Source organism: Corvus brachyrhynchos, unplaced genomic scaffold, assembly GCF_000691975.1.
Source record: "Corvus brachyrhynchos isolate BGI_N302 unplaced genomic scaffold, ASM69197v1 scaffold126, whole genome shotgun sequence".
Taxonomy (NCBI): domain Eukaryota; kingdom Metazoa; phylum Chordata; class Aves; order Passeriformes; family Corvidae; genus Corvus; species Corvus brachyrhynchos.
Genome location: NW_008239283.1, coordinates 3,003,397 through 3,021,610, shown reverse-complemented (window position 1 = coordinate 3,021,610; position 18,214 = coordinate 3,003,397). Strand labels below are relative to the sequence as shown.

General features: G+C 43.2%; 1 protein-coding gene across 1 annotated transcript; it reads right to left on the bottom strand.

Moving 5' to 3' along the window:
• Positions 1 to 12,341: 12,341 nt before the first annotated feature.
• NXPH2 (neurexophilin 2) lies at positions 12,342 to 15,711 on the bottom strand. The gene is made up of 2 exons (XM_017740108.1): positions 15,628 to 15,711; positions 12,342 to 15,140 (listed from the first exon to the last, which is right to left on the bottom strand). Exons 1-2 carry the CDS (start codon positions 15,709 to 15,711, stop codon positions 14,397 to 14,399), a joined length of 828 nt encoding a protein of 275 aa, XP_017595597.1. The 3' UTR covers positions 12,342 to 14,396.
• Between the last annotated feature and the right edge of the window lie 2,503 nt (positions 15,712 to 18,214).

Sequence of the window (18,214 nt, the reverse complement as noted above, 5' to 3'; positions counted from 1 at the left end):
AATGCTGCTGGCATTTGTTACAGGAGGAGTGGTATGTAAGAGTAATCTGTATGGGGAGCTCAGGGGTTTGATATGGTTATAAATACCTTGCAGTGGTATGTGGGACTATTGATAGGCTGCTCTGTGGATGTGACTGTGGACATGCTGAACTCCTGAAAATGCTCATGTCAAGGTAAGTTATTTCATTAAAAGTGTGTGGCTGGGTAGGTCCATGCAAAATTCTCCAGGTGTGCTTAAAACATGCATCACTTAATTGACTTAAATGATCCAGTCTAAGATTCCTCCTGGGGTTTATATCAACAGTGGCATAACTCACACCCACAGGCAGCTCAGTAACCTCTGAGGGGAACAGGACTGGCTACCACTGTGAGTGGTATCAGAATTATTTAAGCAATCCAAATGTTTGATCCGAGCTTCAAATTCCAGGTAAAAAAAGAATATTAAACTTCATTATTTTTCTTTTTAGAAGGCTATATTTTTATCCTTTCTGAAGATGATTTTCTTCAGAGTTGTTTATCTTTCATCATACAAAAGTTTTCTTTGTTATTCAGCAAAATTGATTCAATGAGCATTGATTTAAAAAAACCACCTGTTTTCTTTCTATAGTGAATTCCAGTTTTTTGTGTGGAAACTGAGCACATATAAAAAGCTTTTTCTCCTTTTAGTTGAATATTGTTGAAAGTATTTTACAGTGTTGGTCCAGTCCTGTGTATGTCCTTCTCTTTCTTTGAAAGGGAAAAGCTCAAATATTGAATCTCAAGTGGTGATAGAGGCTGATAGCATAAAAACCATCTCTTGCTGTACAGAATTGCCTGTCCTGCCACGTGCTGAAGAGGTGCTTTTATGTTGAAGTATTTCAGAGTGCAGCCTGAGCAGTCAGGTGAGAAATTAAAGTTGATTAAAGTGAGTCTTTGTGCCATATTCCAAACTTCATAGTATTAATGGTTTTCTGTGTTTTAGGTGACTTCAGTTACAATTACTATTCAAGGTGGAATATTACCCATTCCACTACAAATTTTACTTGCCAGGTTTATTAAGTAAATTGGATTAAAGATCCAGCTGCTTCCATTACACACAAATAACTTTGCTCTTAACATTGTGATAGTGTGCTAACAGAGGAAATGCTCTTAATTGCCACTTAAAATTAGTCTTGAACAGTTTATTTTTCTGCAAACTTCTTGGCAATTTTCCACTAGAAGGACGTGTTTTTTATTGTCAGTTTTGAAGATTCCTTCTTTGTACTCTCAGAGAAAGTTGGAAAAAATACAAGGAGTTGAGTGAAGCTCAGATGTGTGATGCACAGGAGTTGCTTTTTCCATTTCCAGCACTGCACCAAGGGAAAAAAACCCGGCCCAGGCCCAGCTCAGTGAGAATTCTTGAGTGCTTTGGAATGGCATTCCAGGGGGTGTCAATAAGTTATATTTTAAACAGTATGTGAAGCTGGTGCTCTAAGTGTAAAACTAGGTTTCTCATGAGTCATGTATAAAGAGCAGAAATGAGCTTGTGGTTTTGAGACTCAGGAGGGAAAAACAACTTTGCAGAATTTGCTTGGCCTTGGCTTATAGAGAAAGTAGCAGGAGTGTTTTGAGCTCTTGGTTAAAGTGTTCTGAAGCAGCCTCAGAGCTGCAGCAATACCTGGTGATCATCATCCCATCAGGCAGGGAGCAGGGGCTTCTTTGAAAATGTTACCTGACACCAACATTTTTGTCTTGCATTCTTAGCAGAGTTTGGAGCATAACAATATTTTCGTGCAGGTGCTGTGTTTCAATCAGGGGTAGGTGTATAATGAGTGGAAATCTCTGCTTTGCCCAACTTATGCATGTTTCATGCGTTGGCAGTGATAGTCATGCAGAAAATAAATTATACCATGTCAGACCTGGTGCTGCTGATCAGAATGGAGGCAACTGGTGCTGCATTTTAAGCAGTTACAGTTTTTGACTTCCCACGTTTCTCCCTGCAGTTGACTGAGCCGTTTCAGTTAAAAAAGGTAAATTTTGAAGCGTGTGCAAAAACATTCTAATAGGGTGAAATTTTTAAGCATAGAAGCTCGAACTCCAGGCTGACCTATAACCTTAATTGCCACATAAACTATTCATATTTTCCATATTTTTAAGTTGGTGACTTTTCTGTAAGCTTTGAAATTAATTTTATGTATTATGTATACAATTTTCTAACCCAGCTGTGTTTGTTGAGTCTTGAAATTTTAAAACAAACCACCTACTTGCTACTGAAGTGTACAGCTAAAATGTTTGCCTTCTGTGGCCAGCAAAGACTTAATCTTGCCTCTGGTAGTTGTGCCATCCCCAGATTAAGAGCTGTGGTGGTCTTTGTAAAGCCCACACCATATGTTTTTAAATGGAGAAAAAAATGTCAATTGAATGGTGGAACTTGTCCCTGTCACCTCTTGCAGATGGGCTGCTCTTGTCAGACACACACATGAGGGAGTTCTTACACCACCAAGCCCTCATTCCTCCCTCACAGCAGGACTGGGGGTTATCGTGCTGGGTCAAGAGTTTGTACCAACTCAACTCAAATGGGGGAAGATTATTCCAGGACCACAAATAAAGAGACATAAAGTATTTGCATATTTATTGGCTGTTCTGGTCAAGATGAATTTGAGGTGTAGGTATGGAGCAGGGTGGATATTTTTTGAATGCAGCTTTTCCTTCAAATGCCTTGCTGTTCATCTCTTGTGGGTTTTTTGAATGTGTGCTGGCACCTCTCAACTACTGTAAATAAATACTAGATATCTGGTGGACCTGCAAGTGCTTTATGGTGAAATTCCAGCAAGTTCAATTTTGCTGATTTAAAGAAATGGAGATGCAAATTTCCTTGTGACAGGTCCTTTTAGCAAAAAATGTGTGGTGTCAGATGTAGTTACTCTCAGGACAAACTATAACAGGGGTTAAATTGTGTACTAGGTTAGGAAAATATGCAGTATTTTACCAGTAGTGCTAGAATAGCAGGCATCTACTTCTGACAAGCTGACAGACCAGAGAATTGAAACTTAATGAATCTTAATGCTTTCTGTCATGTACTTCAATTTTCTCAAATTATTTCTCCAATTAGTTCTAGTCTTCGTGAAAGAATGATTAATGATAATTAATGCATTCTTATAATTTGCATATTCAATCTCCAGTGTTTCTAAAAAAAATACAGATTTGTGTATGTGGGTGAGGCTGGTTTGTCTGTTACTTCTTTGGGGCGCTGGGGTTTTTCAGATTTTCAGCTTTGTATTTCCAGTTGAACAGGGAGAATATTGTGGATGCATTAGGGAGTTTAATATGGTCTTGCCACATAAATAATTTGGGCTTAACCCAGGTCTTCAATCCTTCCTGTAAAGATGTTCTCTCTTTAGTGGATAGGTAGGGAATGTAGGGGTGCATTGGCAGGAGCTCAGCTCATCCCTGAGGCTGCATCAGCTTTGGGAAATATTTACGTCTGCAATTTGGCAAAACTGGGTAAATCCTGGAGGGCATCTGCTCTTCTGAGGTCGGTTTGTGTTTGTTTATTTTATTTTATTTTATTTTTAGAGTCTCTATATGCCTCCTCCTTTACGTTGTCATTAAGTTTTGTTCTACCCCTGACACGCGCACATGGAGGGATTTATCCGAATGTATAATCATACGAATTTTGTGTTTAAAATCAGTAGCACGAGATTTTGAAAGTCACTGGGTTTTTTTGTTTGCATAGGAGCTCAAGCTTTTCAATGCTGCTCTGCAGGTATCCAATGTTTGACTCATTTAAAAAAACCCAAAACCTGCCCCAGCTCTGGGAGCCTGCAAGAGTGGCAGGGGCTCTGTGTCTGGAATTATCATCTCTTTGGGTAGCTCTAGAAATCCTTTTTCTTTAGATACACATCAAAGACATGGAGTGTTGACAGTTTCAGCTACTTTTTAAATCAATAAATACTTCATTGCAGTTGTTTTGCCACTCAGTTAAATATGTGGTGTTTACTGGGGCAGTGTGCCCCAGTTAGATTCACCGCTGAATATTCTATACAAATTGTAATTGAAGTAATTAAGCAGAGTATAAAAACTGGCTTTATGGAAGAATTATCCTGAAAAAAAATAGTATGGGTGTTCAGAATGTGTTAATTTGGTAACCAAGGTACACACTTAGCAGGGAGCTGCAGTTTTCCAATAAGGTATTGGAATATTCTGGGCAGTTAGAAAAAGAAGCAGAGGTAAAAGGTGCAGGTATTTTATGACTTTAAAGGAGAAAGGTTTAAAGGGCCAGGTTTTTTTTAATAATCAGCTGTTGAGTGTGCTCCATGTGGTATAAAACTAAAAGCATTTTGAAGTTGGGCCCATTTTGTGTAACAAATACTCACATATACACTCTTGATCATAGTCATGCTATGAGGAGTTGTTGTATTTACTTTGTCAGTGCTGTCAAAAGAACCCAAATCTTTCCTTGTTGCTTGCTTGCAGAGAGCAAATGAAACATTTGTTCCTGATTCCTCTGGATAAAAATATGTAGGGGAAGGTGCTGTTGCACTGAGATTGTCTTTAACAATAAACCTGGTTTGTGTTTGTGCATGAATTTCAAAGATGGAAAGAAGTTTTTCCCAGCCTGAATAGTCTTCATTCTTTAGAAGCAAGAATGCAACCTGGGGCTGGCTCAGCAATGATGCTGTACTGGGACAGCATCAGTAATAAAAATAAGCTTATTTAGCTGTATGTAGAGATTCTTACCACAGAACCATCAGTAGTGCTGTCATAGTTTTGTAATCTTTACTTCTTGTAGGGCTAAACGTGGTGAGAATTGGCTTCTATTCCTGCAGCTACACAGGGTTTACACAGCTGGGAGGGAAATGCTGCCTTGGAGGGAGGCAAAGGGCTGAGCTGAGGCACCACTGCTCACCTGCCCACAGCTGGTATTTGTGCTTGTCAAAAGCTCTTTATTCAGCAAGTTTGGCTTAAATAGTGAAGCTGGGAGTGAAGTGAAGGAGGGCACTTGTGTTTCCCACACCAGTGCCCTCCTGGCAGGGCAGCAGGAACGAGCAGTTGAGCAGCCAGAGGAAAAATGGGGAAATTGCAGTTTGCTTATGTTGTGATTTCTTTTTTTTAAGTCTTTGTCAAATATTCAGAACAGAAGATTCATTTAATAATCGATAAGCAGAGGGTGATGAGTGCTTTTATTTCCAGTGAATTTGGGCTGGAGGGACTTGATGCCCCTTTCACATGGTAGGCCAAGCATTCCTTCCCATTCTTACCTTGGGGAATTAATTTTGTCCCCCCCTCCTGGGTATCAGCTGCTGGGAGTAGGTGAAGGGAAACAACAGTGAGAAAGAGCTGCTGGCTGTGCTGTGGGTGCTGGGCTCAGTAACCTGTTCCTGAGTGGGTGGGTGGCAGAGCTACTCTCACTGCTCCTGGGAAGAACTGCAGCAGTAATTTGGAAGGGAACAGGATCTTTCTTTGGCCCTTGCCCCCAGAGCTGTGTGCTGACATGATGGGTGTCCTTCTGCAGCCTGGAAAAGGGATTTGAACAAAGACAAGTGGAAGAGCCTGGTGTGATGATGGTACAGTTTGTTTTCTGAAAATGTTGGTTTAGCAGAATATTGCCCTTATTGCAGAAATGCCTTAGCCAAATATTGTGCATATTGTGAGCTTTAATGTGCTTTTGTATCCTGCAGTAGATTGAAATGTCAGTCATAGTCTCCATATTTCACAGTCCCCTCAAATCCCCGGGGAAGGTGCACATGTCTTATGTTGCTTATGTCCCACCAATAAAACAACCCTCTAGGAGGAAATCTGTGCAGGCCATACAGCAAGATGTCAAATTAATTGCACTGAAATAATGAGTTAGCACCAAATGCTAATTAAATATTGATGGAAGTCATACTTTCAATTATCTTCATTATGGCACAATGTTTTATGTAGGCATGAAGTGCTGGCAATGTGGGCATATATTATCATTAATCTTGTCATATAAAAATATTAGTAATTTCTCTTCTCAAAAATCCACTGTAAATGTGCTGGAGGTCCATGTTTGGTATCTTTCTGACAGAGTAGATCTTTAATAAAGTTTTTTGTGTTCACCCCTTTTTCTTTTGAAGGAGCAGGGCTGGAAGGGCCACCCTGGAGCTCAGGGAGGGCAGGGCTGTAGGGCAGCATAGCTGAGAGAGGAGTCCAGAGTGTGACTGACAGCAGGAGATGGAGCTGAAGCAGAGGGGGACTGGTGAGTGAGATGTGATCCAGGATGTTCTTCTCTTGGGAGAATGGGATGGGCAAGAGCTGCTCCCATGTGCAGTAGCACTGAGGAAAAGGCTTTTAAGCCTAAGAAATTAGAGGATTTTTTAAGAGAAGGACTTTGTTACTCAAACCCAAAACTCCAGGACTATCTACACTAGTCCCAGGAAGAATCCTACTCAAAACCAGTTGAAAATGCAGTTGCCTTTGGGGAAGATGGACAATCTCACCAAAAATTCATGGATCAAACAGGTACTATAGTGTGCCTTGTTCCTCTGAAGTCCCTTTGAGTTCTTCTAAAAAAAGAAAAAATAATCACAAATGCCATCCTAGAAATTATTTTTCTTTTAAATGGAATTTCCTTTTCATCAATAAATATACAGCATAAACCGAGGTGAAAATTAATCCTTCCTGCAGACTTTGAGGAAGAGAAGAGCTTGTACAGGACTGCCTTGGTGGGCTTTCTTTTCCAAGCTGGACTGGAAAAGAGGTCTTCTGCCATCTCTGCGTGAAGCAATGGTAAATTTGTGCTAGTCTGCAGAAATGCTGTTCTTGTGCCTCTTGGCCATAACTGGCAACTTCTGCAGCAGGTGAGCACAAAGGACACTCACAGCAGTGACTGTGGGATGTGCCCTGTGTGTGCCTGCGTCTCCATGTGGTGGATGGGCAAAAAAAAGTCCCAGGCCCAGGAGTGTGAATGCTCTTTGTCACTTCTGAGAGCACTGAAAGGTTAAGAGTGGAGACAGGTGGGTGACCATAATTAGGGAGGAGGGTGCAAAACTTTTTATTGCAGTGGGTGCAGACTTAGTGCCATTGTCTAAGTGTAAATTGTTCCTAAAAGATGACTCTGAGATTATTCACCCTGGAATCTTCCTGAAATCCAGGGAGAGGCATTTTCAAATTACCAGTGGTGAAGCGTGGCAGAGCAAAAGCAGCACTTGAGCTGAAGAACAGATAATGCCCAGCAGAGCAGAACTGCAGCAGCAGCTGCTGAGGAGGTAATTCTGTGCTATAATGATTCCAACTTCTCCCAAAAACTATTGCTTTGCAAGTATCCCTCATCTAAAGTACAGAGCTTCCCCAGACCATCAGAACAGAATCTCTCCACATCCTGAGCATGTGAAATTAATGACTGAATATTATGCTGAGAGCCATTTAATTAAAAACACTTTCATTAATAATGCAGTTGGAGAGTGTATGTGTGTTATGTAATTAAAGATAGTACATCAGTAAATGATACTATGCAAAACCAATTCAAAAAATTCAAATGAGTTGGTGTAGCATAAGGAACTTAATTCAAGTGGGAATAAAGTCAGTGTGAAATAAGCTCAGAGTTTTTTCCTGGAAGCTGCAATTAATCTGCTTCTGGCAACACAATTCAATACTCGTATCTTAAATAAGGGACTGTGCTTGTTTTAAATATAACTGGGGTGGTGAATCAAAATAAGATTTCTCTCTCCCCTCTTTTTGCCAAGTATAAGTATCCCTTTAATGTCTGGACACTGATGAGCCTGGCTGGCCTCGAGCCTGAGCAGCCTTGCACACCATTCATCTGTGCTGCTGCTTTTGCTTGGAGCAGTCAGGTTGTGCTTGGCTGTGACAAAAGACTGTGGGCCTGGTATTTGTAGTATTTTTACTTTAAAACCAAGTGATGGAAGTGGAAGAGAGAGGTTATTCCCTCGGGGCAGATCAATCTCCCTGTGTGGCATTGCCTTCAAGAAGCTGGGGTGAGCAGGCGTCTTGTTTTCCCCGGCTACTTCGGCTAATCCAAATCTTCCATGATTGAAGTCAGAAATGCCTCAGTTAAATATATCTGACACGAGAAGTGGATTGGAATTAAGTAGCTCTAAGTACTATATAATAAATAGGCTTGCTTATCATCTTCAATATGGCAACTTGAAATGGTTTTTAATCCTTTAGTTTACCTGCTCAGAAATCCGTGTTAAATATTCTGTGCTCCCAGGTTAGCAGTGCTCAGCATCACCTGCTTCAGACGCACTCTTCCACCACCTCTTCTTCTAAGGAGTTAGAACTACTGGCTTAGAAGAGACTGACAGCTGCTCTCAGAGCAGTTCTCCTGCTAAGCCAGAACATGTTCTTATGCCCAAGTTAAATGAGCTTGATGTGTTTTGAAAACCTGAACTGATTTTTTTAAAGAGATACTTTTGTCATTCCCTAGAACAGCTCAGGGTGAGTTGCATTTCACCAGGGGCTTTTGAAATGTGGGTGGAAGGGTGGGGTGTAAGTGCTGTGCACCCATCTACAACCTCATAATTGGGATGTTTCTCTCATGGCTGTTTAGGTGTTTATCATTTCAGTCATAGAACGGTTTGGGTTGGAAGGGACCTTCAAGACCCTTTCATTCCACCCCCTGCCATGGGCAGGGACACCTGCCCTAGACCAGGTTGCTCCAAGCAGAATCTCTAGCACAAAAGATGCCAAATCTTGCTTCCTGGGAAGCAACACTGACTAGAAGTTCAAAGCAAACACCTTGATAGCTTTAGGTGGGGGTGTCTTTTTTGGCCATTTTAAACTTCAGGGCTAATTCAAATAACCTCCAAGTCTCATGTGTCACTGTTCTCTTTCCTGCCAGTTTGGAACCGATTATAATGGATCACCTTTCAGGAAGATCAGCAGCTTATTTGGAGCTGTTAAGATAAGGTAGCCAAGGCTTAATTGGCTCTTAGCATGAAAGAGCCACGAACTGTCTGGGAATGAGGCAAGAGAACAACAAAATGGGATTTGCATCCGAGGGGGCTGAAATGTAGGGCTGCCAAGGGCAGATGAGCAGGATGAGGACTGAGTATGAGGTGCTGGTCTGCCATCAGGCTGGCAAAAAAGCTTGCCTTTTTTTTCCAAGGATGGCTAACGTGAGAGGCAAGGAAAGCACTGGGGTGTCTGAGGAGGTGTTCCAGGGGCAGCTGTTGCACAGTGGCTCCTCCAACGTGGCCATGCTCGACTCCTGCTATCAGGCCGTGTCCTGGGGTGCCCCTGCCCTACTCCCATGGCCCAGCTCTGGATGGGAACTCCCAGTCTGGCCTCCTGACAAGCCAAAAGAGACCATGGTCTCCCCATGTGCCAGCTCTGTGCTTCCCACATTGCTCCTTTCCTGGTAGCTGGGAAAGGTGGTTGAGCTCTTGACTTGCAAGGGAATGCTCATCACCTCTGAACACTCACTATAGCTCAGCTTCTCATGTCTGAGTGAGGAACCACAGGACATTCTGAGTTGGAAGGGAGCCAGAAGGATCATTGAGACTAACTCCTAAGTGGACGGCCCATAAGGGGTCTAACCCACAACCTTGGTGTTATCAGAGCACCGTGCTCTGACCAACTGAGCTGCTCTCAGTGTGCATTTTCCAGAAAATGAAGAAAATACATTTAAAAAGTCCCTGAAGCAGTGGAGTTTTTTTCCTCCTCTGTTCTGGCTTGAGAGAGCTGTGCAAGAGACTCTGTTTGACGAGGGTGGCTGTTCCATTACTGTTGAATGGGAAGGTGCTGATATTTCTTTTGGCATCTGTTTTTGACTCCCACCACTGTTTATGCAGGTAGGATTTTTTCTTCTCTGACTAAACTGTTTTCCCTTGACTGTGATTGCTTTTTAATTGGGCTGCAGCTGGTGCTGGATTTGTGCTGAGTTGGAGACTGAATTACATCTTTGGAAAAGCATTTTTTTTTGGTTTTTTTTTTCTTTCTTTTTAAAATTCAGTCAGGATGGCTGGGGATCTTGCTTGAGAGTACCAACAGCTCTGGCCTTGCTTCTGACTGACAACCCCCAGTACTTGGGGCTGGAGAACTGTGCCATGGAGCTGGTGGCAGCAGACTCGGCTGTGTCCAGCGAACTCTGTTCAGTTCCCATCACTCCTGGCTGCAGATCTGAACAGGTTTTGCAGACCCAAGCTCAACAACCCCCCAAGGGAGGTGTGGTTTGGCATGAGGTAGGATATTTCATGATAATGCAACTCTTCTGTAAACCCACTTTATTTGCCAGTTCTTTAACAAAGAAGGATGCTGCTCCTGACGGACGCATGCAGGAGGTGCTCAACAAGGGAGAGATGGGAATGGCAAAGTCTGGTTTTTCAAACTAGACACCCTACAGCTAAAAATCTGCTTGATTGATGTGTGTTTCATTGAGCTACTTAGTGTAGTGCAGCTTGTTATTGTCTTTTCGACTGTGCAAATTTGAATAGAGACAGTACTAATGACGAATCATTATTATACTATAAATAAAACATTATCCTGATTATGCTGGTCAACAGAGCATAAAACAAATAGCAAATTCTAATGTCCTTGAATTACAATTTAAAAAGAAAAGCAGCACAGGATGCTTTTTGCATGGAACACCCTTGCTTGGTTGCTGTGAGAGTTTTTCCAGTTGCCTCAGGATCATCCAGGGATTTGCTCATTCGCTATTACTTGGTAAATTCACCCTAAAAAGCACATGTGCAACCCCAGGGAGCTTTCTGGGACACCATGCTCAGCTCCCTGCTGTTCTCTGCCCTGCTGGTCCCTGTGGCACAGCTGCTCCTTGTGAGGGCCTGGCACTGCCACGTGGTGCCCAGGCACTGGGGAGCTGAAGACGACACCGAAGAACTCACAATGGGATGTGACCACTGGTGAGGGCTACAGGGAGATTAGGAATCTGAAGGTCCAGAGGTCAAAATTCTTCAGGGGGAAAAGAAGAAAAACCCCAAATTGTTACTTCCTTCTTCAAGTGGGAATGATTAAAAAAACTGTGGGTGTGCACACTTCCTGCAGCTCTGCAGAGAGTGTGGGCTAAAGAAAAAAGCTGAGGCTTTTTATGTTTGTCATGAATGAGCTTTTTATTGGAGTTTTTTAATGTATATCCATTGGATTGGCAGAACAATAGGAAATGTATGTAGCAGGAAGTTTATATATTTAATATGAACTCCCCAGGGAAGTGGTCATGGCCCCAAACCTGCCAGAGCTCAGGAAGTGCTTCAGGCACAGGGTGTGATTCTTGGGGCTGTCCTGTGCAGGGCCAGGAGCTGGACTCCATGATCCCTCTGGGGCCCTTCCACCTCAGGATATCCCATGATTCTATGACATTTGTATTGATATAAATGTGTGCAAAACTATCCTGTGGAGATTGGGATTAAATAAAGACTATATATTAAAAACTTCTGGGTTAATTTACTGCAGTCGTAAGTTGTCATTGCCCACTCAAGACACTTTTTAAAAATGGTATTTAATCATTCAAGTTTTTGTTTTAAAATCCTTTGAATAAGAGCCGTAATAGTGACAACTTGAAACTTTTCTGAAATAGTCACCTGTTACACAGGAAAATGTTTTTAAAAATACGGCCTGTTCCGTGTGAAATGAAATCACATTTAGTTTTGTTTACATGGGCAGCGTGACATTTAACCTAATCAAGCCTGTCATCCTTGCATTGTATTTTGCTTACTCTGCTGGGTGTAAATAATTTCTTCTTAATCAGACTTTGACTGCAATAAGAATGTAAGTGCTTTTTTTTGCTTTGATGTTTTCAAAATTGATCTGAAAGAAAAAACAGCCACCTGCTTTTAAGCGCATTCGTAAAGTATTGTGGTTGGCAGAAGAGTGGTGAGGACCTCTTGGGTGTGATGGAGTTTGGTATCAGCTCCCTCCCTCTCCTGGTGCTCCAGCTGCCAGGCTGCCTCCTTGCCAGGCTGGCTGGGAGGAGAGTGGGGCAGGTTTCTCCCATGGTTTGTCTTCCTGAGGCCTGGAAACCTCAGCCTGGGAGGTGCCACAGCCAGGGAGGAGGAGAATCCAGCTCCCCTTTTGATGAGGAACTGAGCAAGGGCTGAATCAGCAGCGAGCTGCCCTCTCTGCCAGCGTGTTCCTGCTTGGGAATGTTGTCCAATTTTAACTTTCTCCTCCACTTTTAATGTACCTTGTGCAATTATTAAGCAGTTAATGACAGTCTTCGTCAAAACATGCGCTTCTTTTCTCAAATATCATAGAATGCTGCTGACCCTACTCTGCCTAGGCTTGTACACTGCTCACTACAGCACACATTTAAATATCTCCTAGAAAAACAAACTCCAGCTGGGCAAAAATGTTCAGTGACATGTTGCTGTGCCTTAGTTTTACTTTGTGTCTTCATACATGCAACATTTAAAACCAAAAATCAAATAGGCCACAAGCAAGTGCCAGATTTAATAAACTTTCTTTATTTACATACAAATACATGTACACATATGTTCTGTATATGTGCACATATTTAAGTGTATATACATACATGGTTTCCACATACTCTACAATAAATAGCATGTAGGGTTTTCTTTTAATTGCCTACAGTGCTGAGTAAAAATACATGGCAATAAAATCATGGCTTACAGCTAAGTTACAAAAGCACCAACCACTGAACTCGTAGCAATAAATCCAAGCTTATGTACAGCTGGGGTGAGGACACGCTATACAGAATACAAAGTAGACCAACTTGTAGGAATTGACAGGAATAGGCAAACTAAAAACATCATTATAGACCAGGAGAGACTGTATGAAATAAGATGAAGGAAAACATTTAGATTATTGATCAAACTAAACCACACATTTAAATTTGTCACCTAAAGAGAAAAACAAATCACCCAGTTACTCGTATATTTTTAACAGAGTAATTTTTTTGTGTGAGTCTTTACCAAGGAAATCAGAATTAATCTCATGAGTGAGTCCTTCCGAGCTGCCCTAGTCACTTGTCTGTGTGCACATCACCAAACAGAGTATTTCAGTAGTGCTTTATTTGAGCTGTGTGTAACTTCTTGAACCCTGTATGTGAGGCTGACTGGAGGACCTGTGATATCGAACTGTCACAAAGGACCAGGGGAGCAAACTGGCAGCAGCAGCAGCAGATCAATACCCAGCGAAAGCACAGGGGATGATGCTGGAAGCTGCGTGGCCAGAGCCAACCACTCCTGACTGTGGTGGGACAACACCTGGTGATGCACAACCACAGCTGGAGCCTCCCTTGCTCTAACTACAGTGTAGGGAGCTGGTTCTGCACGAGGGGAAAGCCTGGCTGAGTGTTTATATTAACAGTTTCAAACCTGCTTTATGAGGTGAAGGTGCATAGATTTTTGTTGTTCTCTCTCTTTGTCATGGCTGATACTTTGACTTAAGGTGTGCAGTGCAGTGCTAAGGGAACAACTGGTGCCAAGAGGGAGAAAGCTGCTTGTTCAGGTATCATCCTTGTGCTGTGATGTGTTTTCCTTGCTGCACTTTAATGCTCAGAGGCTGGATAGCAAAATAGTTGTTTCCTTTGGCTGAAAGCCAGCTCCTGTTAACAGTTCAGACTTCAGAGAATCACAGAATGATTTGGGTTGGAATCTTAAAGATCATCCAGCTCCAACCCCTGCCATGGGCAGGGACACCTTCCACTAGACCAGGTTGACCTAACCAGAGATTATCTTTTTCCAGGGTATTTATATATTCTCCGTTGCTGTAAAACTAATACTGGGGAGTGTGTGTGAATGTGTGAGAGGAATCAAACCCACTGGTGGGCATGGGAGGAAGGATTGTACACCACACGTGCACACCTGTGGGGTCTAATAAACTAAAGCTCATTGAGGTCTAATTACATCATTGCATATCCATGGGTAGGAAGTCTGAAGGAAGAACTGCTCACTCTTCACTTCAATGAACACCTACAGCTGCTACAACTCATAAAAATGCAGATTTCTTTCCTTTTTTTTCATAGAATTAGCACTTCCTCTCAGTATTTGGACTTGACTACTTGAGCCCTCTGTGTAACATTCTTTATGAAATCAGTGGGAGAGCTGTTTATTTGGAGTTTGAGTATGAGCAGCTTTGAGGCTGCTTCATCATTTGTTTTTTCTATTGTCACCTAAAGTTCCCAATGAGAAACAGGACCTGCTACATGCTGTCCAGTGCAAGTAGAAGACAACCTCTCTGCCACGGAGTCATTTAAAAAAGTGATTTTCAAGATCAATGTTCATTAAAAACATAATTTTGTTTGATTTTTGTCACGTGCCTGCCTGGCAGTTCCCTTACGAATGATGAGAGAGCTAAAATGCAACGGTCTCGAATGAAAACGATTGTTACATAAACAGCCGGATTAGTTACGATACAGCACAAACACAGCTACAGTTTTTAGAGACTTTTTAACCTGATAGGAAAACATATTCTTCTCCAAAAGGTTAATGGGAACGCTCGTTTTTATCAGTGCTCCCCCAGCCCCAGGCTGGATCAGCCGGAGGACAGGTACGGCGTCTCGCTGTGGTAGTTGTAGTCGGGACAGACCTTCTGCACCAGTTTGTAATCGACGCTGTAGAAAGCGATGTAAATGCAGATGACTTTGAAGGGTTTGGAACACAACCAGGAGACATGGCTTTGGGTCTGCTCTTGGTAGCAGATCTTGGAAGGGTCAAAGTTGCACAAGGCAGTTTTTTTAGCGCGGTCTGTTTTCTCGTACTCGATGCGGCAGTTGAAGGACTTGGACTCCTTGGTCTCCAGCGTGGACTGAGGAGATGGTTCAAACTCGACCACTTTGGAAGGTGGCACCAGGCTGACAGAAACATTCCCCAGACCCGTGGAGTTATGTCGGAAATAAACGCTGAAGGTCCCATTGCCGTGATCGACGATTTTCCCCGTGATCAGGAGGTTCAGCTTTACAGTTTTGATGTTGGAGTGGAAGTCCCCCCATCCAAACATTTTCTTGAATTTCCCAGTTTTTACTATAGGTCTGCGTTTAGTTCGTGCCAGAGATTCCTGAACCTCCGTGATGTTGGACAACCAATCCCAGAAGTTTTCTATGCTGTCCGAGTAGGACACCTGGCCGTGTTTCAGCACTGGAGATGGCTTAACAAAGAGGCGTAGAGGGTTGATGATCCTGGAATGGACCACGTTGTCAACCAGTGTCTCTGCAGCATCCTTGTCTTCCCAGTCCAGCACATCCGCGGCTTGTACAACCCGAGTGGCGTCACAGAACACCTGCTCCAAAACAGAAAGGGAGAGCTGTGTAAAGGGTGGAAATAAAATGGCCAAAACACAGAAGGAGCCATTAATATTTATTTTTATACCAGCAGGGTCTGAATCAGTCGCCTGGACCACTGTAATGAGTAATTTCTACTGCCCTATGGAAGCTCAAGGATTTTACACAAAATAGCTTATGGAAGATGCAAAAAATCTCAGTAAGAGCCATCCACGGGGACAAATGGATAAACTTCTGGACAGGCTGATGGCTGTGATGTGCAAGAGCAGGCAGGTGCCCTATGTTCACAGATTTGTTAGATGAAAACATGACTGAGGAATGTGGAAACCCCAAAGACCAAAGTGGCCCCTCTGCTAAAAGATGGAGTGAAATAGAACAGGATGATTTTCCAGTCCCTTTCTTTTTCTCCCCACTTAACCTTCCAGCTGATTTAGGCTTAAAATCCTGTTCTGTTGGTGTAATTGTGTCCTAAACTGTTGATAGTACATTTGTCTTTCCTGGTGTTGCTTCTTCCATTTGATCCAAACTTAAGTCTGCACGTTTGTGCCCGTAGTTTGACTCAATGAACATGGCCCTATTTTTGGTGTGCTGGTTACAGCTGCTCAGCTGCCTGTGCTAAGCAAGGCCCAGCCTTCCAGAAGTGCTGAGCACTCCCAGCCACAGAGCACAGTTTTAAGATCCATGACAAGGCCAAGCTGAGTCTGCAATCAGAAAGCAAAACCTCCTTTTGGTAGCGACAGAATGGCCTTAAGATTTCAGAGTCAAATACACAGGTCTCAGAAAAATTCCCAACTCAGTGCAGACACACATTTCCCTGGTGTGTTCTTTCTGTCAGAGAAGTCCTGCTGGAAATGCGGAACCCGAGGGCATGATCCAGAGATCAGAAGCAAGATCTGTGTTTCAACAGGCTAGAAATGATCATCTGACTTTTCAGGTCCTTTAAATCTTGAGTAGAAGCTTTGGAGAATGCATTTTCAGGGTTTGTTCTGCTCAGGACTGCCTTACACCATCACCCTAATGTACAAAAGAAAAACTTTTTCAGCTGCAACTATTCCTACAAAGTGTGTGAGGAGAACGAAGAGATGCTTCAAACGGGAAGAAGAAAGAACGCTGTTGTCCTGCCTGTGTCCCCGGTGACAAACGGCTGCTGGCCCTTCCTCCTGGCAAAATGCTGCTCTCGCTCCATCACCGATCCTACAGTGCCAGGATCCAGGTGGTGGATCCCAGTATAACTAATGCAGGGATGGGGTTTCCACTCTCCAGCAGCAACATTACGGGGTGGAAGTTTGCCTAAAGCAGCCAAAACATGGAGTGCAGACATGGAATGCGTGGGGTGGGATTTTGTGCTTCCTGTCTCATGAGGGAAAACTGCAATGCTGGGCTTGCTTTTCCCTCTGCTCCTGATCCCAAAGGGTCTCCTATGCCTCTGGTTCCTCACAGGGTTCTGTTTTTACAATATTCAGTTGTTATTTCTATAAATTGCAATTTTTCATTTCATCATCTGGCGAAGATTAGAAACTCCAAAGCCCTTAATCTTCACTGGGGCCTGTTCTGCAGCAATAGGCTCCAAACTAGAGCCCCAATCCACAGCCACATGCCCTTCCTGATCACCCCCAATGCAGTAATTAAGATGAAATGTGGAACAGCAGCAACATTCACAGCTTGAATGTTGAAAGGTGACCATCACAATTGCTAATCACAAAATCACAGAATGGTTTGGGTTGTAAGGGATCTTCAAGATCATCCAGTTCCAAATCCCCTGCCATGGGCAGGGACACCTTCCAGCCTGGACTTGAACACTCCCAGGAACCTGTTCCAGTGCCTCATTGCCCTCACAGTAAAGAATTTCTTCCCAATAACTAATCTAAACCTGCCCTCCTTCAGCTTAAGGCCATTCCACTTGTCCCATCACTTATTTTTCACTATAAATAAATCCATGGCGGTGTGGAAAAGCAGTGGCCAGGTGTGTCTCTGCAGAAATACCTTATTTCATTCTTCAGATTAAAAGCAGGGGAAGAAAAGACAACAGTGATCACTCTCAGCCAGAGACCTTGTATGTCAACTTCCTGCCTCTATCTTATATTTTTTTTTTATGGTTGAGCTACGAACCCGGGGAAATAGGAGATTCTAATGGAAACAGTGACAGATGCTGATCTGTACCAGCCCAAATTGCACTGTCATAATGATGCTGGGGGAAACATCACTTCTGCTGTGATGGAAAGCTCCTGGTGAAGCTCTGTCATGTTTATGTGTGGTTCTTCAGCCACTCTTAAGCCTGTCACCAGCCCAGGATCAGCTGTGTGATGCTGAGAATGCTGGACATCCCCACTGCCAGGGAAATCACTCCCTTGCTGCAGAGAAGTGACTCTGCTCACATGAAGCAAGAGGAGCTGCATACGGTCACCCACCCCAAATCTGACCTGAGGCCTTAAGAAGCACCAAAAAGAGGCTTTTCTGCTGCCTTTCTAGATTACAGCTGGGCCCAGCAGCCTGGCAGTGCTGGAATACCAGAAACTTTCCTCATTTGCATGACTAAATGAAGTGCTGTTTAAAATGCTAATAACCACTCAAACCATGGGCACCTACAGCTGGTATTGCTGTTAGTAACTGACTCAGAGGGAAAAGTGGTTGGAAATTTTAAGGTGAAATACATAGAAAGGAAGCTGCTTGGTTCACAGGAGATTCTGGCTTTGCTGGTGCCTGCACCCAGCTCTGACTGTCCTCTGGCAAGGGCACAGGAACACCCTCAATTGTCCTCCTGGGCTACTTGTCTTCTGCAATGTTTATTGAAATCTGTGCAATGGCACTTTGGCTTTTCTCCCCTCGCCTTTTACAAAGAGATCCAGGGGACATTGAGTCATGTGCTCAGTGTATGTCTCTTCTGGGGGCTCTCACACCAGATGAGATGGCAGAGCGCTGCTTTCCCAGCGGCGCCTTGCTGAAGGCTCTGATAGGAAAAGAAAAAATATGTGGATATAAGGTTGGGGATGGCTGAAGGGTGGGAAACATTACACATGCTAAAGCCAGGAGGGTTTGCCACATCAGTAACGTATCAGGGCATGAGTATTTCAAG

What these genes read in the sequence shown, in the direction of transcription:
- NXPH2 (XM_017740108.1), bottom strand. Translation starts at nt 15,711, where the DNA reads ATGTTCATTGAGTCAAACTACGGGCACAAACGTGCAGACTTAAGTTTG. An exon ending in CAACACCAGGAAAGACAAAT is followed by an intron (nt 15,141 to 15,627) that starts GTACTATCAACA and finishes GTTTTGGAGCAG; the next exon opens with GTGTTCTGTGACGCCACTCG.